At 44.3% G+C, this 22247-nt stretch overlaps 2 protein-coding genes across 3 annotated transcripts in view; one reads left to right on the top strand and one right to left on the bottom strand.

Annotated features, from left to right (window-relative positions):
- PI4KA (phosphatidylinositol 4-kinase alpha) overlaps positions 1–14108 on the bottom strand; it is a 54552-nt gene extending 40444 nt beyond the window's left edge. The window contains exons 1-16 of one of the 2 annotated variants that reach the window (XM_027892119.1): positions 13890–14108; positions 11680–11796; positions 10378–10471; positions 9626–9714; positions 9088–9160; positions 8508–8767; positions 7749–7815; positions 5684–5832; positions 5078–5143; positions 4369–4465; positions 3786–3977; positions 2964–3064; positions 2110–2239; positions 1239–1371; positions 838–933; positions 266–449 (exon numbers count right to left, since the gene is read on the bottom strand). In XM_027892119.1, coding sequence (XP_027747920.1) covers positions 266–449; positions 838–933; positions 1239–1371; positions 2110–2239; positions 2964–3064; positions 3786–3977; positions 4369–4465; positions 5078–5143; positions 5684–5832; positions 7749–7815; positions 8508–8767; positions 9088–9160; positions 9626–9714; positions 10378–10471; positions 11680–11796; positions 13890–14108 — 2067 coding nt within the window. The remainder of the gene's footprint in view (positions 1–265; positions 450–837; positions 934–1238; positions 1372–2109; positions 2240–2963; positions 3065–3785; positions 3978–4368; positions 4466–5077; positions 5144–5683; positions 5833–7748; positions 7816–8507; positions 8768–9087; positions 9161–9625; positions 9715–10377; positions 10472–11679; positions 11797–13889) is intronic. The other variant, XM_027892120.1, reaches the window with a different exon arrangement.
- Positions 14109–14399: 291 nt separating this feature from the next.
- SNAP29 (synaptosome associated protein 29) lies at positions 14400–20423 on the top strand. Its single transcript, XM_027892006.1, has 5 exons — positions 14400–14724; positions 16156–16352; positions 17097–17182; positions 18238–18345; positions 19474–20423. Exons 1-5 carry the CDS (start codon positions 14512–14514, stop codon positions 19629–19631), a joined length of 762 nt encoding a protein of 253 aa, XP_027747807.1. The 5' UTR covers positions 14400–14511; the 3' UTR covers positions 19632–20423.
- Positions 20424–22247: the final 1824 nt, after the last annotated feature.

The raw sequence follows: 22247 nt of genomic DNA, 5'->3' as shown, positions 1-22247 counted from the left end.
AAACACTGAATTTGGTTTTTTAAGGTCTGCCTTTTAAAAAAACTTGTATTATTTTCTGTGGGGACTCTTCTTCTTTATAGGAACAGCATTTTACACATTATAGCTTTTATTTTCTGATGTCATAAAGACTGTACAAGTGCCTACCTGCAGTGAAGAAAAGAAAAACTTAAACAACTTTTGCAAATGCAGTTTCTAAAATATATTTCCTTTTAACTAATGGAAAGGGATCGTGAACTGGCACTGTCTTGGCCAGTTCTTTCCTTACATTTCCAGTGATGACCAAGCAGCCAAGCTGATCAATGATGAGAACATCGAGATGAGAAGGTGGTTGGCAAAACTTCTGCTGCAAGATCTGCAGGATGGGCTCCATCATCTTCGGGGTGTCCCTCAGTGCCACTGCAATGTGGCCCAGAGCACGAATGGTGTGGTCAGGAATCAAATGAGCTTCCCTGTTACAAAAAAAAAAACCAGACAAACCCCCCACCATGATACATTAACTGCTGAACAGCTAAAATACCTCTGAGCATGGTTACATTTCATGTAAGAAACAGTTCATATACTAAATGTAGAGAGTATCATTCAACTGAGGACTCAAAATTGGCTACTGTTCACCAAAGATTTGCTGATTCCATCAGATAAAAATGGCTCCACACCTCTCAGTATGAAAACAGGGGCTCAGCTCTGCAAAGACTTGGCATGGGACGATCTTGACCCCTCATAAAAGCTCACTGATCTGAGACATTTAACTCTAAAATAATGCTGCCAGTACTTGCAGCTCCAGAATAAGCTCCAAGTTCACTGAATGAAGGAAAACTTGGTTTGATGATGACAACTTACTTATCACTCTCCTGAGAGATGTACAGACGGTTGGACAAACTGGCAAGAAAGGCCTCCACAATCACGGAATCGATAGTCAAGCCAGCTTTCAAACACCTGAGCAATAATGGACAGAAAAAAGGAATGCATCAGTTCAATACAGCAGTTTTCACTACTGTAAGTGCATGCCAGGTGTAAGGGCAGAAAGTTTATACTGAAGAACTGATTACCTGAACAGTAAGACTGAATTATTATTTTACAATTAGGACACAGAGAGCACCAAGAGATGTCCGAAGAAAAAGTCACCCTCAAGTCACAAAGGCTTGACAGCAGCACAGAGCACTGACTCCTAAGCAGGCACAACACTTTTCTGCCAGGGAAAGAGCACATGTGCCCCAGCAGGGTGCCAGGCCCTCTCTCACCTGCAGATGTTGTCGATGGCAATGTCACGCAGCTGCTCGTACATGGACGGTTGACTTTTCTTGCCAGGCATCACATTCAGGGTGGACTCTGAGTGCTCGTTGGTGACGCTGATCTTGATGTCATTACCACCTACTGGGAACAGGGAGTGTGGAAATCAACACCATCTGATGAGCTGTGCAAGACATTCTGCATTTAATTATTCCTAAATAATTATTCCTAAATGTAGTCAGTCACTACCTTAGCTGCTCTGCTTCAGCATTCCGATACTGCTCCTGCATCAGCGATTCAAACTGAGCATTTTTGTTTTGGAAATCACACCTTGATATTCAAATTGAAAAGCAGCAATAAAGACTTGCCAAGTGCCAGGATGATCATGTGGCTGGAGCACAGGGCGTGCGTGGGGACTCTGAGGGACGTGACCTTGTTCAGCTTTGGACTGACCCAATGGCTCCCTCCCAAATTCCAAAGTAGGTTACTGAGCAGACAGAAACAGGCTTTGTGGGAGGATGAGACACAACAGTCACAACTTGAAAAAAGGGAGGTTCCAACTGGATTTGTGATTTTTTTTCCCCCCATGAGGATAATGATGCGCTGGCTCCAGCTGCAGCATTTCACTCAGGACACAAGTGTTTGGTTTCAGCACAAGAGGCACAGCGATATTGCTGCTGGGATAAATGGAGTTCTACCTATCCTGTTTGCCCCTAAATACCCTTCTCCCAGATTGTTATTTGCATTCCTCCTCTCCACCTCCAAAAAAACCCCCCACAAATACATCCCCATTTGCATCTACAGCTGCATCACCACAACACATCTAAAAGCATCAAGAAGTTGGAAAACAATCACCTGGGAGCACAGCCTTTTTTCCTTTACCTGTGTGATACTGGCTGTGATATTTGTAGAGTTTCACAAGCACTGGGGAAGGGATCACAAGAAAGTCTCTCAAGGATGGGTTGACAGAATGAACCACAACAGGGAACCTCTCACACAAACGACCTAGACCCTAGAAAGGAAAAATAAAAAACAACAAAATGGCTTTAAAATAAAACAACACTTTTTCTTTTATTTCAATTGTAAGCTTGCAGCTTCAGCTCAATGCAAAAAAACCCAAACAAAACAAACTCTACCTAGTTCTGAGGGATTCAATTTTTAATTAAAGATTTAGACATTTGAAGCCTCTAACTCCTTCAGGTTATTCTAGAGTGTGTCAGATGCCAGTCAAGCCTTGCTGCTCCCTGCCTGTGTGTTTTCACAGGAATTATGTGAAATGAACTACAATCCCCAAAAAAAACAAAAGGTACTGGACAAGTTCCAACACTTGGAGAATCCTGACACCTCACTATGTGGTGGAAAACACCACATTTGTAACACTATGAGTAAGTGTCCAATAGGAAGACATAAAAATTAGAACAACCAAGTCTTAGTCTAAAACCTCAGTGACCTGCCAATCCCAGGATTTTAAGTGTTTATATAACGGGCTAAGGAACTAAATATTTCAGAAATTAAATACTGGTTAAAAAAAACCCTCATGAAAATTATTCTTCGAGAAGTAGTCGAGCTGAGAAAATTCTACAAGCAGTTTCTAATTTCCACACCAGACCTCTAAAATCGAAATGCAGAACACAGATGGAAATACAAATAGCAGACGAAAAGTGTTCTAGCAACCTGTAAAACTCCCCAAACTCTCACTCACTGCTACAGTAATGTCAGACACTGTAAAGACAGACCTGCAAACAGCAAATGAGCAGTGGTAAGTGAGCAATGATGACTTTGCTTGAGGTCTTTGACTGCAGTTTCTCTGATAACTTGATGCACAGGTTTTCAGCACCTCAAAGGAAAAATCCAACAGGAAAATTTATCTCACCAGATTTGTTATTAGCCACACATCACCCACTGCTTATTGGAATGTTTCTAAAATACCTCAAACAATTTATAAACTTCACTCTCCTTATACTAATATTCCTCAAAAAGATTTAGTGCTGCTTCTGCAAAAACAGTTTTGGAAACAGTATCTGTACCAAAAGCTCTGTCAGACACTGTGACTGGAAGAATGACAGTACTTAAAGATGATTCTGAGTGCAGTTCACACTGGACAGAAATCAAGTATCACAAAGTCCAAAAGAAAAAAATCCTTCACATTCAGGGGATGGATAAGAAATAAAATAGAGGAAAAATGAGAACAATGCTAGCAGGACTGGGAAGCTCTAAAAAAAAACCCATTTCCTTTAAAAGAATCACTGAGAAATATTTAAGACACTAAAAGCAACAAATAAAACAGAAACTAAAAAACAAGCAGTTGCACGTAATTCAGCAATTGTACCATCTCCTCTAGATAAGCCAATGGGAAGTTTCTGTTTCCATTTCCATGAGATGCTGAACTACCAACAACAAATCTCCCAACCTTTTGGTGCAAGTTTTACTCCTGTATTCAAACAGCAAAGAGCGTTCCCTTCATTTCATGTTTTTCTGAGCACCAGCTCCTCTCTAAGTATTTCTAAAACTCAGAACACAACAGACAGACATTGCAGAGAGTGAGGAGCATGTTTTACTTTGCTCATCCTTCACAGCCCACACCATGAGGTCCACACAGGCAGCATTGGCCTGGCAGCGCAGCTTCAGAGGGCTCAGCTCGTTGTGCAGCCGATCCACGTCGTGCAGGATCTTCTGCAGCTCTGCCTGGCTGCTGTTGAACTGCTCCAGCACAAAGTCATGAACCTCCTTCACAAACGAGTTGGGAAGGTCTAAAGAGAGAAAAGGAAGCAATGTCACACGGGAAGGGTGGAAGGGAGTGTGTCAGAATAACAGTGTCTGTAAAATCCACTGCTGCATCATAAATTTAATGATTTCATCAAGTTTATGTCCTGTCTAAAAGGTAAATTTCATAGCAAAGTCCACCAGTGAGCAGACAACTCAAATGCCATCTACTAAGCTTTTCAACGGTGCTCAAAATATTCTTTTCTATTTCCACAGCACCTTTTTTATATGGAAACATGTCAAACACAATTCAATACCATATGTAGAGTTCCCAGGAAATGCAAACCCCCAACATTCCAGCACTCAATACAAAGCAGACAATGCTTGGCACCTTAAACATAATGAAGGATAAATTAAAAAAAAATACAAATACTATACCTTTCATGTAGTATAATGTGTCTCTCAGCATTTTAAACTGAGCAAGATAAAGGGGGTCACTGAATGCTTTGTAGTAGAGATCTGTACTAGCACCCGTCTGAAAGAGAAAAGAAGAGACCTCCTAGATTAAAAATGAAGTATTTTCCATTACAGAACCCCAGAAAACGTGGGGGAGGCTGTGACAGAACTGCACCCAGGGAAGGGGAGAGCAAGGACTGGCAGACCTTCAGAACCCAGCAGGGCACCTCTGCAAGCAAAGGTCTGCAATCTGAACATTTATCAACTTGTTAGAGATGACACCTGAAAGAGCAACAGTGACTTCCAAGCTAGAAAAAGGAAACAACCAACACATTTTACCTACGTGGAAAAAAAGACAGTGTTACTGCCATACAGACTAAAGACCTCAGTCTGCAGGAAAGCAGTTTTGGGCACCCAATGCTGTAAAATTTGTCAGGACAAGAGAACTGAAGTAAGAAGAATAACTATTTCCTCCTATGTTAGTGAAAAACATTACTCCTACACCCCTCCCTCCATTTTTACATTGTCCAAGGCCATATTTAAACCAGTGAACAAACTGTCCAAAAAGGAAATTAGTACAATTTTGCAAAGAGAAATCATACCTCACACAGGTAAAAGACTAATTTTCCAAGAATTATGGCCAAAAAAAATGAAGCCTTCAGGTAATTCAAAAAGGACTTTAACAGCATACCTCTGCAACTTCAGCTATAACTGCATCCAAGGTCTTCAGAAGAGAATCCCCAACAATCTGTTTTACCTACGGAGGAAAAAAACAAAAACGGATGTTTCCTGTTGGTGACTCCAGGGAATACAATTTTGTCCATGCAGAGAACACAAGTCACTTCACTGCAAAGTGTCAGGTGAAATTAAGGCTGCAACAAGAAGATTCGAGCCTCTCTGTGCTGTTCCACAACAGCTGGTGCAGGAAGCAGACAGGGCCTGCAGCCTCTTGCATGGACTCCCAGCAACTAAACCCTTATAGCAAAGGGTCTCATTCTCACAGCAAAAACCAGCTCTGTAAGTCACCTCAGAATAAGGGCCGTGCAAGACTCAAGCAGGAAGCAGCTGACATAAACTTATCTGATTTTCCAAATTCACAGTTTCTATGAACGTTTTTAGGAATGCTATTGAAGCGTGACACCAAATGCCATAAAAATAACATTACACAAAGCCTGAGAGAGACAAAGACTGTCATTTCATTTGCAACTCTAAAAGTTTAAACTTAACCTGAATGTCTTTCTAGCACAGATATCTGGAACGCAACCTCACTGCACCTTCCCAGGGACCCACCACGTACCATGTTCAGCAGCTGCCGGAGCATCTCCAGTGGGATGTTGAACTCCTTATTGTTAATGCCATTGAAGAGGGGAGAAACTGAAAAGCTGGAGCTGATTGTAGAGAAGTAATAATCAGGATCCAGTGCACTCCCATCAGGAAGATATGAACCTGATCAGAAATAAATAACAGAAATACAAGTTTGAGGAGGGAAAGGACATTAACTTTGTTTAATGGTAACATCTGGTCACCACTAAAGAGTTACTTCCTACAGGTACAGTCTTTAACTTGCAAGCTCTTCAGAGGTGCATTTCAGCTCATCTAGTGGTGCATCAAGACACAAAACTATGATGAAAAAGCACATTTGTTCATTAGAAGTTTACCACCACAATGGAAGAATTTATTTCAGAATGCCTTTTTGTCAGAGACACTTCTGACGAGAGGCCTTCCCATGCTACTGCCATCCATTTACCTGAAAACATTTGTGAATGCCCTTTATGTCAAAAGCACAGAAATGCAAAGAACAGGTTAAGTCAAAACTGTCTTGTGAGGTTTCCCCCTTTATTAGGTCAAATGAAGACAAAGCACAGCTTTCATCTTAGAATAGACACCAACTCACTGCTGCAATTTGAAAGCAAAGAGAATCAAATTATTTTTTGGATTCAAGTGCTCTATTAAACAAACAACTTGCTCAGCAAACTGCTCTCAGCTCTGTTTCCACTTGAGAAATTATATCTGCCTTTCTGAAGTGCTCAGCTGGCCATGCTGGAGTAATGTTCTTGTGATTAACAGGCTTTCAAGCAAGACTATTTATTGACAACAACAAAGTCTTCAGTCATTTCTTCTCTAAACCATTAGCCTTGGCCAGAATAAAACCAAGGTCACAGCTCATCTTCTTCAGATAGCAAGACTATCACAAACTATATCATCAGAAATAATACAAGGGCTTCCTGTTTCTGAAATACCTGGTAGAGGTTAATACTGAAAATAAAATCCTAATTAGAATAATCATAACACTGCTAGAGAGACAGTGAAACTGATTCCTAAATTTGTACAAAATTGTCCACTATTCACCTATAGGTTTAATTAAGATTATTTCTGTTCTACTCTCTAATCTGCAGCCTTTTTTTTGTTGGTTTGCTTTTTAATTCAAACCACAAAGACCATAAGATTGAAGAAGAATAGGTTGGTTCAGTAGGGCAGACAGAAGGTCTGCTTGGCAATTTAAGGATGATATTTGAATTACCTTGCAATCTCATATAATGAGTGAGGAAAACAGATGCCTCTAGAAATAGTAGTGTGAAGGAAAAAGTAAAGCAATGTGGAAGAAATTATTTAAACCAGGGCTTGAGAGAGGAGAATGGCCCAGAAACAGATCAAGTCCAAGCTGTTAAAAACCTCAAATGGCCGGACAAAACCAGAGACAGCAAAGCACCCTGGATGCTGAGCCAGCCTGACTCAGGAAGGACAGTTTATTTTCAAGCCCTGCTTTGACTCAAAACTCACATTTACAGCTCTACCCAAACTCAGTGGTTCAGGGTCTATGTAGTAATTCATGAACCTTGTTCCTGTTGTGCCTTTTGAGACACAGTAACCAGTCCCCATCAGTGACCCCTCTGCTGTGCTGGCTCTTCCACAGTGACCCACATCCCGCTCACGTCCCATGGAGCAGAGGGTTTGGATTTATACAATGGGCCACAAAGGCTTCAAAATTCCAGATCCTAATCCAACAATCCGGTTGCCCAGTGAAGCACAACATTAACCCTTATTCCTCAAAGTTTCTCAGCCTAATCTCCCAAAATATTTTTGGCCTAGTTGAATTAAGCTCCTCAGTACCAGGCACTGCCTGGCAGGAAGGAAATCGTGGCTCAAAACCCTCCAGAAACAACTGAGCCTGCAAACTGCTGGTGTTAATAAGAACTTCCTACTGCCTTTAAACCGCAATTCTCTTTTCCCAGTCCTTCCAGGCACGTGCCACAGAATTACTGTAGGAATTCTAGAGGGTGGAGTAGGGGGTCAAAATGGTTTTGGTTTTCAATTTTCTATAAATTGCAACAAAACCCTTGTTCTTTTGAGAAATAATTTACCTTCAAAGTATTGAATTGCAGTTCCTCCAGGAGAGCTGGGAGGGGGAATTCCACGTTCAGGACTAACCTGAAATATCACACAAAAGCCGTATTTAAAAAAATATTTAAAAGACGTTGATAAATCTTTCAGGGAACAGTTTGTACACTTTATAATGAAACAGCTCCAAGCAAAAATAACAGGAACTAGATATTGCTAAGCCTATCAGCTCCATTCCAGTCAAAAATAGGAAGTTAAAAAATGCTAGCTCAGTGCTTTTCACTAAAGGGAAGAGATCAGAACAATGACTCCTGTTCTACATGAAACTTTGTTCATAACAATTTGTGGTTTCAAAACCAGCATCTGAATGCATTTTTCCCCCAAGACAACGAACAGCCACAGCTCCTGGTGAAACCAGTGAGAGTTCCTGTACCCTCAGCACTTCTGAGAACTTTAGCCATTAAGTGCCAGTTTCCCAAATTTACAGATATACATTACAATGCTTTTAATGGGAACAGCACAAGGAACAGGATTTGCCAATTGCTGCACATGAAGACTTACTAGGACAGCTGTTGGTTTTAACTGTCACTGATAGTTCTGTAACTCAGAAACTACAAAGTTATTTTGAAATTCAGCTGTGGAACCAAAATAAAGAGCTTTCTATCTGGTCAAACAATGTGTTAAGGGACTCTCTGCATATCCAGGCTTAATGCTATCTTAACTCCCTTCAGATCAAGAAACAATCTCAGCACTGACTCCAGCACAGAGCAAGCCATACAAACCTGTGAGATGCTGGATACACTGCTAGCCTTCCTCTTTAGTGTTCCTTCCTGGCAAACAGTGAGCAGGGAACTGGGAAGAATTGATCTGAAGTCATTGAAGGATCGTCTGCGAATTCCTTCAAGCTCTTCCGGAACTCTCAGGGAATGTGGAGGAATTTTAGGAAAGAGCTTTGAAAGGAGAGCCTCCTCTGAATTGCTGTAGCGACCAAAGGCTCGAGAAATCCCTATCAGGCAGGGCACTGCATACTTGCACAAATATTCTGGAAAAGAAAAACACATTTAACAGGACATTAACAGTAACTTAGAACTTCCTCTTCACTTTTTGCTATCACTTCACTAAACTGTTTCAGCCTAAAGTGCTTTACAAAGACTGACTTGTGCAAGTAGAGGAAAAACCATGAAAGTATCACAAATTAATACACTTCTGTATTTACCAGCCAGCAACAAACACAACAGATATGTGGGAAGGAAAATGGAAAGAAAGAGCTGCTTCCTTTTCAGGAGTGATCCTGATAACCAGCAAACCCAAGAGAAGTTCAGAGGACAAGAGTTACAAAGATAGTAAGAATTTTATTGGTACCTTTATCATGCATTTGTGGTGTCTGGCACATTCCCAACAGGAACTGCATTACTTGCAGGATTGCATCCAAAATCTAAAGTCATCAAGACAGACATACAAAAATATCTTTTGGTAAAGAGGTGTCATTCTCTTACACCAGATCACCCCAACAAATCACACTTGCACATATTAATATAAGGAGTTTCTCAGTGCTGTGTGACTAAAAGAGCACACTGCCCTCACTCAGTTCCCAGAGCTGCTCTTGTAAAGCCTGCAGGGAGCTGTGAGCACCAGCACAATCAAACTGCAGCAGCCCTAATCCAGCACCAAAGCTGGAATTCTAACCGGGCTCAGCAACCGACACCCAAAAGTAACAGAAGACTTAGCAATATCTTCCAGATGCTTGACAATTAACACAAGCAAATTAATGCACCAGCACAGATGCTACAGCAACCAGCCCCTCTGCAGGGCAGGAAGCAGCTGCTGCATCTCCTCCTGACATTTGTCAGGATTGCAGCCTCGGAGAACTGGGTCAGACAACAGCACAGACAAACTGCACCTGCTCTCGCAGAGAGGCGTCCCGGTAAGCAACGTCGGACAACAACGTCACCAAGCAGAAGCTGAAGTTTTCTGCCACTGGAAGCAAACCTGCAACGTGACAGACAGAAAAATCAGCCACTCCTTAGAGAGAACCAACACGGAAAGAGCAAATTATATCAAAACAAGAAGATATGTGTGACTCCCATCTCACACAGTTCTGAGATAAACTGTAGAAAAATACGGTGTTGCACACAAAATCTAAAAGCACTCTGACCACCATAATTTCACCCTGAAACAATGGAAGAAAAATCATAATAATTAAAAACTTTCCCAAGTTTTCAAGTAACTTAAAAAAATTTGAATGATATAATACTATATATGTGTTCTTATATTAATTGTAAGAGATATTAAGGGAGCAAGAAATGAAGTGCCTGAAATAGCAGCTAAGCATCAAATAAAAGCAGAGTGTACAGATCTCAGATTCCACTCTCCTCTAACCACTACACAATCTTCTCCAACTTAATACAAAATATATTGAACACAAAACTATTTGGAAAGTTCCATCTACCAAAAAGTGGTCAAGCAGGAAAACAGGGAGCTATTCAACTTCCTCTTTGCTTCTATAGAAAATGAGTTTAAAGGCTGTCGAGCCAGGAGCTCAGAACCCAGCAGGACCTCTCCCCTCCCCTGGCACTGTGGCCTCAACAACCTTTGCTATTTCTATCTCCCGGCTGGTATTTCATAAGGAAGATCAGAAAATCCAAACATCACCTCTGCCTTTCCGGGCATTGCTTTCCTCTATCCACTGGACTTTGGGAAGACCCTTCAGGAGCCGCAGCAGGTACGGAACCACATTGTCCTTGTGCTGGAGAAGAAAATGTTCTATTTGAAATGGAGGAGAAAAGCTGAACCATGTAATCTGCAGATGGTTTAGACACATGGAAAGACTCCATTAACACACTCAGAACTCCCTTCCCATGATTACTCCACAGGCTTCTTAAATCTTGCAAAACTGATTTCAACACAGGCAAATGAAAAGTAACCCAATTCAGTGCCTGAAATCCAAGGCTTTTATTCCAGGCAACAGTTCATTCTCTGTAAAAAGTTGCAGAAAAATGTTCTAGAACCAGAATGCATCTACCCCCAATTTATTAACTGACAGCAAGGTCCCAAAATAATTTGAAGGCAGCTAGAAATTCAGAGTGCCAGTCCCACCTCATGGGATCCACCCCATGGCAGTCACTTCACACACCTGTGTGACACTCCAGCTCCCTCACCTGCAAATCAGAGGACAGCATTTCCCTTCCCCAAGGGGTTGGATTAACTAATACTGACTGCTGGTTTGGAAACATCATAAAAATGCTATGAAATACAATACAAATGCCTTATAAAAAACGCAAGAAGAACAACTCCAATAACACCCAGGCAAGCTGTACCACAGCACACGGACCCTCAGTTCAGGCCTGAAGCAAATTCCAGCAACATGGAAGATTTTAAAGTGAGGTCTAATGACTCTGGACCCGGGACTGGGTATATCCTCCCTCTCCCCTGCATGGAACAATATGATGCCCAGTGCTCCAGGGAAGAGAACCAGCTTGTCCTGCCCAGGCTGGCAGACACAGAAGGGATGCTCATGTACAATGCAGCCTGTGTGCTCTGCCTGTCTGTTTATCCTGGCCAGTGCCAGGCAGGAAAGGGCCTGCTGCAAACCTGACCCTCAGGAGTGCATTGGAACATCCCTGTCATTCAGGAGCATGTGGGGAAGAACACAGAGTGACACACATGGTTTAAGTAAATCCTCCTGAACAGTCTTTCCTTTCTCTCCTTAAGGTGTGATGACCAGAACACACGACAGCAGTCTGGCTGTTGCAGTGCCGTGACTACTTACTTTATTCTTCTATCTCACTCCTCAGTGCTGTCCTTGTTTCCTTGTGCTCCCCTGCCTGCATCCATCTCTTACCTCTGAGATTTTGATTTATTTTTATGAAGAAAAATACCAGCTTTTCATTCCTTCAACAACTGAACTTGAATTAATCTTCCGAGGTAAACAGTTAGCCCAGGTGGGGAAAATACCTGCAGGTCAGATTCAATCAGGAAGATTCCTAAAGCAATAACAGCATCCCTGCGACGTTCATCCAACTGGAATATCCCATGGAAATCCACTGGACACATACAGAGCAGCTTCTGCACCTGAAAAACAGCAGAGGGAGAGAACGGTGGAACAAGACAAAGTGTCAAAACAAACTGAAGTCTGAAGTGCACAGTGGTCTCTCCATCTTCTGGAAGACAGATGGGCAGTTACCCTCCTTTAGTCATCAGCCTTAACAAGAGCATTCAAGGGTTGGGAAAGGAATGACAGAAACCAGAGAAAGACAGGAAAAGCTCAAGTAGAAGTCAAACATTTCTACCACAACATGTGTTGATTTAAAGGTTTTTTTCAACACTTGATCAAAGCGCTGAAGTACAGCAAAGCCTTCCTTCACTGGCTGTTTTGGATGCGCAAGAAACGCACAGCAGGCAAATGTATCACATTTAGGCAATTCCTATAAATAAAAAACCAGGTGGATGGAGCTTTGGTTACAGCTGCACCAATGCACTGCTCATACACAGCACTGAACCATGAACTGTTACCAAGATGGGTATGACTTTGGCTCCAATCTTTCAGATTACAGATGAAGTTCTCAGAACTATTGTTTTCTCATTACTTATCTAATACTTAACTCCGTACTCAGCACACACCCCCCTAAAGAATACATCAAATCCCCCAAACACTTTGTTTTTCTGTGGAACTGTTAATAAATGGAAAATGCAGGAAGCATATTGTCTTTTCATGCATTTCCTTGATGTTAATAAATACTATCTAAAGAGAACTATCATAATAAATAACTATGTTTGACTCACCTATGTTTGAATGTCAAGTCACTTCCTATTTAGATAACTCTTTAAACACCCCACCTTGACATTTCTAAACCAAGAAAAATTTCCCTAGAGGATTACAAGAAGCTACTGGATACTCAGTGGAATTTAGGATTCTGGTCCTTCAACTGCCAGATCTTATAATTACAAGACTTGTAAGACAACAACACAAATAAGCCTCTTGCTCAACATAAAACACTGGAGAGGACAAATGAACTTTGGAAAATGACTGATGCTGCGAGTGTTCTACGTCAGGTTATACTTGCAATAACACGAGTGAGTAATTTTAGCTAGATATGAACAGTTAGTATCATTTAACTCCTACTGCAATCTGTCAAACTAATAAATAAATAAATAAAGGAATCCTTGGATATTTAGTGAACCAAAGCAAGGCTTACAGAAATTATTCACTGTTGGCTGTCACAGCAATGGCACGTTGCCAGAACACGAAGTAAGAAATGAAGGCGGCAACAGCCGGCCAGGAAAAAGCACCAGAGTTTTCATCAGCACCGAGCCGTGCTTTTCAGCTATTTAGTCATGATTACTGTGTGAGGCAATTCAGACGTTCTGTCACTTTTGGCTCGGGGCAGCAAAGCTCCCCACACACCCGCGTGTCCATCCTTGCTCCACAGCCCAGCAGATACCGGCCCGGGCAGCGCTGCACACACAGACCCCGGGCTGGCTTTACCTCCAGCCGAGTTTTATCTCACCCAGGCACGTTTTACCCGTGGGCTGGATTCGAGGGGACACCCGGAGCAAAGCAACCAGTCCTAATTAGGCTGAGACTAATTACGCCTACAAGACCCTGCTCCCCAGACTCGGGGGAGGCGCAGCCGCTGAGGATCCGCGTTCCTTGCGGGGACACGGGGGGGGCTGCGCTGACGGCGTTTTTGGGTCAGGATGGCCCACAGGAGCACCCACGGACACAGCCGGTGAGGCAGATCCCACTCCCAGAACCACAGACAACCCCGCCCGAGGGGAGCGGCATCACCCCGGGGCATCACCCGCCGCCGCTCCGCCCCGCTGCCCACGGGCCGCGAGGGTCCCCACGCGTGACAGCGCCGAGGGGGCCCCGGACAGCCCGCCTCGCACAAACACTCTGCATAGAAGGGCCCCGCAAGGGGCTGACCCTTCCCTGGCGGCCCCTCGCGTGACGTGCAAACACACAAACACGACCCCCCTCTGGCATGACAACCCTCCGACCCCCCCCGCACATGCGGCTTCCACGCGTGACAGCCCCGCAGTCCCACACGCGATACTCCCACACGGCACTCCCGCAGCCCCCGACAAGCAGTGACAACCCCGCCGCCCTCACAGCCGCAGCCCCCGCCCACACACACACGGCAATCCCCTCACAGACCCCTCACCTTCTCCAGCGGCGCCGGGTTCTGCACCGCCAGCGAGCGCGCCAGCGACAGCACGGTGTTGAAGTAGAAGCCGCGCGCGGTGGCTGCGCCGCCCCCGCGCCCCGCGGAGGGCGCCGCGGCGGCCCCGGCCGTGGCGGTCGCGGTGCCGGTCCCGGCCGCCGCCGCCGTGGCCGCCGTGGCCGCAGCCGCCGCTGCCGCCGCCACCGCCGCGGCCGCCATGTTGTGCGGGAGCGCCGCCGGCCCGCGCGCCCCGCCCCCTCCCGCGAGAGCACCGCCCTCCGCGGGATCGCCAAGCACCAATCACGCCGCCAACATGGCGGCCCCCACAGCGGCTTCACCACCGCCCGGTGCCCGCCCCGCCCACAGCCCCGCTCTGCAAAGGGGCGCGCCCAGCCCAGCCCAGCCCGACCCCCCCGCGGCCGCAATGGTCCCGCCCAGCACCGCCCGTCCCCAGCGGCGCTGCGGCGCCATCGCCCCGCCCACGGGAGGGGGGGGCACGCAGTGGTTCCGCCCGACGCGCGCAGGCGGAAGGAGCGGAGCGGCCCGAGGCGGCGGTTCCGTGAGGGTCGGGGCTCCGTGAGGGTCGGCGGCTCCCCGAGCGCTCCCCGCGGCTGGCAGCGCCATGTCGGCCGTCCCGAGGAGCTACAACCCGTTCGCGGAGGACGATGAGGAGGACGCGGCGGCCGCGGTGGGTGCCGGCGGGGCGGGCGAGGCGGACCGGCAGCGGTACCTGCAGCAGGAGGTGTTGCGCCGCTCCGCCGCCTCGGCCGACAGCACCGCCCGCTCCCTCTCGCTGCTCTACGAGTCCGAGCGCATCGGCGTGGCCGCCTCCGAGGTGGGTCGGGGCCGGGAGCGGAGCCTCCGCCCGCAGGGCCCCGGGGCTCTCTCGGCCCTCCGGGACGGGTGGTCTTGTTGTCCCTTTTCCCCCCGACAGTCCCTCTGCAGGGGCAGTCAGTGTTCCGCAGCCTCCCTGTGTTAGTGCCAGGTGGTTTCCTGCGTGATGGTTTGGGTTCTGAGCGAAAAATCCCAGTCCCACCCTATCTATGTATGGCTGAGAATGGGACTCGGCCGTTCCTTCATCTGCTTTTAATAATTCTTACTGAGCCTTATGAGTGGATTTTAAGCCTGTTTTTGTCTGACTGAAAGGTTTCCAGCAGTTCTCCCGGTCGGGTGCAGGGCCTGCCCTGTCGGTTGTTTGTGATGTGCTTGGCTTCATCCCGATTAATCATTTCCTTCATTCCTCGGTTCCTGTTTCAGAGCACTTTGTGCTGGGGACGTGGCTCATGAAGCTCCTGTCCATTGTGTCACCTGCTAATGGGGTACCTTGGGTGTCATTGCCCAGGTTAACCCCGGAGCAGCCCCAAGCGGCACGAGGTGCTTGTGCTCAGGGCGTTCTCGGTGGGACTGCTGTGAACTTCTGGACTTGTTTGTCCAGAAAAGCGCTAGGGAGGAATCAAGAGCTCAGGCTTGACAGGGGGCCTGTGGTAAAACTTGAATTCTGTGTGTTTGCTGCTTTATTGAGGCGGGGGGAGGGGAAGAAAAAAGAACGTTCAACTAGAATTTCCCACAGTTTAGCAAGAATATGATCACAAGTTCTTTGTTTTGCACTAGCTGCAGGCAACTTTCCTGCCAGAATAAATCTTTGTATTACTTTGGAATAGTGTTTGTGCCGCTGAATTAGAAAATAATGTACTTCCATATATAAAAATTCCTAAATTCTGCACTGTTAATATTAACTAAAATACTCCTGCAGTCTGAAGAAATTCTATTTGTGTTTATTTCCTTTGGTTATGCTGTTCCTAAATTATCAGGAACATCCCACTAAGGTGAAAAATAGAATCCCTTCCCAGTGAAGGTGCCATTCACAGCTAGAAATCGTTGTGCTCGCTCATCTCCCTGCCATAAAACCTTCAGGTTTGCGCCACATCACCCATGTGGTGCTGAGCTTGTTCCATCAGCAAGAGATGCAAATGTCAACCCCACAAAAGGGCAGCACAGCAAACTCCTGGATGCTGTTTGTAGCAGGAACCAGGGATCTGGCATGGCACAGGAAGGAGGATTTTACAGCTGGTTGATGCCATGGCTGAGCAGCAACTCTGAAATGCCCTGGGGGAAGAGGAGTGAGTGAAAAAGCCATTTGCCTTTAGAAATGATCCACAGAGATGAAGGACCCCTGGTATTTTTCTTTAGAGTGTCTGTTAAAATGTTTGATGTGTCAGTCCATCTTGGCTTCACGAGCTGCTCTTTCCCTGTGGGTGCCTGGCAGGAGCTGGTCCGGCAGGGAGAGGCTCTGAAGCGCACGGAGCAGATGGTGGATAAAATGGACCAGGACCTGAAGACGAGTCAGAGGCACATCAACAGCATTAAGAGTGTTTGGGGGGGCTTGGTAAACTACTTCAAAGCCAAACCTCCAGAGAGCAAGCCAGAGCAGAATGGAGCCCCTGACTATTATGCTAACAGCAGGTAAGTAAAATTAACGTTTTAGTTGGGCCTTGTCTCCCACAGCATCTCTGAAATGTCACCAGGATATCAGAACTTAAAAGATCTGTTGATTGTGTCAGGCAAACTCCTGAGATGGTTTCAAGCTCCCTGTTTCCTGTAACACCTAGAAAAAATATTCATACTTCTATTCGTATTTGTAGGGGTAAGAATAACTTTGCATTTGTGGGAAGTCAGTCCAATTACACAAAATTACACGAGTAATTCATCAGAGTCTTCTGAATTATCAGGCTTGCTTTAGTCTTACCAGGAAATCTCGATTTGTAGCATTGGTGTGCTAGTGGTTAAATACTGAGTGTGTTTCCCTCAAAGCTGTAAGTAAAAATGAATTCCTGTGAAACGACTGTGTCTTACAGTACTTGTTTCTCTTCAACTGAGAAACTTCTGTAAAGCCTGATAATGCTGCATAGCTTGATTTCCTCCATCCTCCACTAAAGGAAGGGAATATGTTGCCTCCAAGACAGAAGATGCAGTTTTGGTTTTGATAGCAATGTTTCCATTTGCTATTTTGAGCACAAAAGCGACCAGTTCTGCTTTCAGTGAACACAAATGCTGATGGGCAATAGTTTATGTAAAAGGAACATTTTGGATCAGGTCTAACAAACTTGCTCTTCTTGTGTAAATGTGATATCTTTTCTTGTTTAGCAGACTCAGAATGAGGCCTGTGGTCCATACCAATATTTTCTTTTTCTTCTCTTTTTTCACTAGGTTAAAAGAAGCAATGATGTCTAGTAAAGAACAAGAGTCAAAATACCAGGAAAGCCATCCAAATTTAAGGAAGCTGGATAATTCAGGTTTGTTAACTTTATTTTACACTGATTGCCTGTCATCCCTGCAGAGCAAACTTGCAGAGTGATGCAGTCAGAGACCCTTCAGCCTGCCCAGCTGCTGATTTACGTTGCTGTCCAGCATCTGGAGATTTGTATCCGAGCCTTCATGGCTTTGTATCCTAGGGAATTGTTTCCCCTAAAGCCCTTTATACCCATGCTGCAGATGTGATTTTTTTTTTTTTTTAATTTGGATACAGATTTTATTTAGCCCTTCCAGTGGGGAATTTATTCTATAGCCAGTAAAGACTTTAAAAGCAGCCAGTCTCGTAGAGGAGACACACAATGTGCAGGCAGCCTTGCCCCAGGTTTGCCAAAATGTCATCTTAATGTCGAGGGTCTCCTCTTCACCATCATTTGTCACAGCTGTCAGATGCATTTTCCTTGGTCTCTCAAACGTGGACTGAAACTCTTCCTACTCGAGTCATCACCTGATTCTCACAAGGCAGCGCTCGGGGTTTGGCCTCATTCCCCCTCCCACAGTGCCTTGACTTCTGTGATGGCTTTTATGTGCCAAGTAACTGTCCCTTTCTCGAGGGACGGTCGGTTAATCAGTGCAGTAGGAGCGGGGAATCAGCAGGGTACCCACAGTTGTGGCTGAGTAACCACAGAAGTGCTTTTGTGCCGTGGGGCTCCGCTCCCCTCCGTGTAATGCCGAGCTCTGTCCACTGGAGGGCAGAGCAGCTCCGGGGGCCTCGCCTGAGGCGGCTCCCTCGGGTACAGGGACCGTCCCACCTCTTGATCCCACCTGGATGCGAGTTGGGAGGCTGGAATTTACTTTTTTTTTCTCTCAGTTACCCGCTAGAACTAAAAACAGGCAGCTGAAAAGAAGAATTGTAGCTTCATTTGTGCATCCTGAGAGGTGCCCTAGACAGTGGTGTTGGACTGCTGCTGATAGCCCTGTGATGGGATTACCTGACAGCCGTGTTCAGGCTAATTTTTAACATCCTCTCTAAAACTTTAAAGCCTCTTCTCACTAGCTTTTTTATTATATAACATTCTGTATTCTATACCCTTAACAGACAATGATTTCAGCAAAGCAGATTTAGTTTCTTCAGTGCAAAGGGATGATTCCTACCCTAAGAACCAACAGCTGCGAGCTTACCACCAGAAAATTGATACCAACTTAGGTGAGTGAGAAAACTGAAGCTGTTTGATGTAATACAATTGTCAATTCTTTATTCCTAAACCAGATTTAAAAAAAAAAAAAAAGGCAGGCTCATCCATCCATTCTGAAAAATCTTATAAAGCAGGTTATAGTAGTATCAACAAGGAAACACTGCTTCAGGTTGGCATCCCAATTATTCCAGTGGGGATCCTCACTGCTGCTTTTTCTAGAGCTTACCTCTTATGTGGAGAGGTGCATTCAACTTACTGAGCTGACAGTTAAACTCAGATACTAAACTGTACATCAGCTTGGACCCAAATAATTTAGAACTCTGCACAGCTTTTGAAATAAACACGTTTTGCCAGAAATAGAAGAATCGAAAGGCACTAAATATTTAATTTGTGAATTTGCCGCATTCTTTTTATTGCTTCCCGAAGCTGTTCAGCTGACTTTGCCTTCCTTTGTTCTGTAACGCATGGACAAAGTGCCTCTTTGCTTACATGTGTCACTGTGTAGCTGACCTAGAAAAAAAGAGATTGGAAAGAAATCAGAAAGGAATGGATCAAAGAAATAGGCAGAAGAGTTTAGTGGAAGCACATTTGTTCTACTCACAAGCTGTGAAAAACTTGCTTGCTTCAGAAGCATTTATACCAATCAATCATGCGATAAAATAGGCACCTTGTAGCCAAATTAGAAAATCTGGAGATGGGAGATTTTCATCTATGATGAATAACACCAAAGATTTAAGAAGTATTGACGATACTTCTGCATGAAGTTTAAGGAAAAACAGTTGAGGTAGTGAGCAGATTGTGGATGCTGAGCTGAGAAAAGATGTACCTGATTTTCTGTAAAATACATTTAAAAAATAAAAATGACATTACAGGGTATGTCATTTGATAAAGATCCAGTTTGGTGTTAAGTATTTGAAGTTCACTTGTAATGGAAGAAAGAAGGAGGTGGTCACTTCTGGTAGTGATGCAGTACGACAGTGGAGATGCCAGTGCTGCCACTGCTGCAGAGGAGCACTCAGAGCTGAGAAGCTGGAACTGAGAGTTTCTCCCGCAGGAGAAGGGGGAATGCTGGCAGTGGCCATTAGAGGAGGGTGTGTCACCCCACGGTGGTTCCCCATGGTCCCTCTCTCCCCTGACAGATGAGATGTCTTCCGGGCTGAGCCGTCTGAAGAACCTGGCCCTTGGTCTGCAGACGGAAATCGAGGAGCAGGATGATATGCTGGATCGGCTCACAAGGAAAGTAGAGACACTGGACATCAACATTAAAAACACTGATAAAAGAGTCCGACAACTTTAAAGGATTTTTAGAATTTCTTTTGTCCAGCGTCAGTTCATCCTGGATGTCTCATTTCAACCCATCTCTTAAAAAATCTTGGATGGTGTCTGTTTCTCCTTTTTTCTGATACGTTATTGGTTTTGTTGTCCATAAAATTCCATAGGCTTAATTCAGCACAATACATGAAATTCCTCCTTAGTGTCCATGGGAATAGTGCATGTGGAGTGAAGTCTCTCAGCAGTGGGTCAGGATGCCCTGCTCAGTTGTGTAACTGTGTCGTGTGCGTGGAGGAATTTGCGCTCCACAAAGCTTCAGTGTCCTTGGCCTGGGAGCTGTGGGGAGAAAAGGAACTGCATTTTTTGCCTCTGTTTTGGGCAGGGGGAACAGAATGTGCTGCTTTGTTCAGAACACATGTTGCTAATTCTGTTTACCTACAGCTATGTTAAATTCTGAAAAAGCGCCGATTTCCAGCTGTAAAGATAATTTAAAGTGACTGTTGTGGCATTTCTGGGGCTTAAGGAATGAACTCTTCTGTGGAAGTTGTAAAATATCAAGGGTGTCATGCAGTAATGATAATATCCTGTGTGTGTGTTCCCCTTCCTAAGATGACTTTTGCCAAATGGTGAATCCAGGAACTGTGTTTTTTATGTTTGATCACTAAATACTAATTGCCTTTACAGTCTTTCCAGTAAAGATCTCTAAGGATATCATGGTCTGCAAGAAATGTTGACTGACAGTGACCCAAAGAGTTTGGGTAACAAAATCAGGACTTAAATGTATATGTTTTTAAAGATTCTTTTGCGGAAATTGTCACCATCTGCTTTTTTATTTTCTGCTCTTTCTCAGCTTATTCATTTAGGTGGTTATTTGAAAAAATAGCTTCCATTTTAGGAATGGAGAGTTGGTCTGATACTGCCCAAACAGACCACAGAAGGTTGTTTAACATTGATTTCAAATGTTATTAGGGATGGAGCAGATGCCTTGTTTTGCTGGGTGACTGTTAAGAAACTCCACGTGGGTTCACATCCACCTGCCTTGGCTTAGCAGGTATGAACAATTCCTGCAAATGAGGACAAGATCAGAAACATTTTTGGGTCTTCCAGATAGAAGTTGAGCCTTTCACTTTATTTTGTTGTTTTATAAGTATCACTGTAGAGCACAATAATCACAATTCAGCTCTAGCCTGAAGATACAACAACGAGACCTTGCTGCCTGTCTCGAAAACGAGGGAGTTGTTGTGGTGTGGAGAGGCCCAGGGACCGGTGTCGGTGTTGGAACACTCACGATCACCATGACAATGTGTGGCCAGGAAGAGATAAGTTCATTTTTTTAGGCCAGTGCCACATTGTGTTATGAACTCAAGGAAGACCTTGGTGTTTCAAGCTATCGAGCTCGTGTCCTTCACGGACATGGCATTCCCACCCTGCTCTTTCCTTTCTCAAGGGATTTGTTACCTTGAGCTCGCTCGCTGCAAAGTGCACCCAGTTGTTAAGGAGGTGAAACAGAACTCGAGGCTTTTCTTGTTTTACTGTGTCTTCTGGAAATTCACTTGTAGAAAAATAAATCACTAAAAAAGCTACACTTTTATTAAACATTGTATTATGGGAAAAATACTACTCCTGGCATTCCTTGCAGGGTTGAGTTGTGAATTGGATTTAAGATGAGCTTCTGTTTCCATTTGTTACTCACGTCATTGATTTCAGTCCCTAAATAAAAATCTGGTTTGCAGGGACATAAGAGCTGTTGAGTACTTTTAATTGCTTTTTAATTTTTGATTTGTATCATTTATGTTCATTTAGAGCCATTAAATACCTTATTAATATATCATCTTTTTGGGTGTATACCATGATTAATTCTCTTACTCTGTTAGAAAATTTATTAATTATATGATTTGATGTATCAAGAGAGACATATATTTATTGATACATTTATTTAGTTGATACATTTATTTAGTAAATTATACAGTTTTTAGTATTCAAAATGTTAAGTACCTCAGTGAAGGAAGATTGAAATTTTGATTATACGTAGTTTAGTTTATTTGACTTTTTCCTTTTAATAAAAAAGGTGAAAAGGCATGTATTTTTTCTTATCCCAATGCTGGTTACAGAAACTCTTGTGTCTTAGAGAAGTATATGAATTCTCTCCAGAACAGAGAGTATAAAAAATTGCATAGCAATTAATAACACTCCTTTTAGTGTGAAATCTGTCATTACCTGTAAGAAATTATGTCACAGCCCAGTGTCTGCTGAACGAAGACTCTGGTAACGAGGGTGGACACTGAGACTTTCTTGACTAAGTTGTGGCAAATGGAAGAGAAAATGTTGCTGGAGGATTTAATTGTGTTATGGGTGGTAAGAAATGGGGAGCTTGAATCCAAGCAAAAACCTTTCTGATGTGAGCTACTCCATGTTTAGTCTCTGTAATTCCCCAGAGTCAACTCAAGTTTCTGTTCAGATGTTTAGTTGTGTTGGCCTTATGGAATGTTCACTGCAGCCCAGATATCTTTGATGCCTTTAAAAACACAGGTAGGGAAGGGGAATAGAAAATAAATCCCTATTTCTGCTTTGAGAACGTTGTGATCCCAGCAGACTGGAATGCCAGGATCTCAGCCCTGTGGAAGTTACAGAGGTCTAACCC

The sequence above is a fragment of the Empidonax traillii genome, unplaced genomic scaffold, assembly GCF_003031625.1.
Source record: "Empidonax traillii isolate 1590-97213 ecotype Southwest subspecies unplaced genomic scaffold, ASM303162v1 scaffold338:size1951571, whole genome shotgun sequence".
NCBI classification, from domain to species: Eukaryota; Metazoa; Chordata; class Aves; order Passeriformes; family Tyrannidae; genus Empidonax; species Empidonax traillii.
Note: the sequence above shows the minus strand (reverse complement) of the source record. Positions and strands in the feature narration are given on the sequence as shown.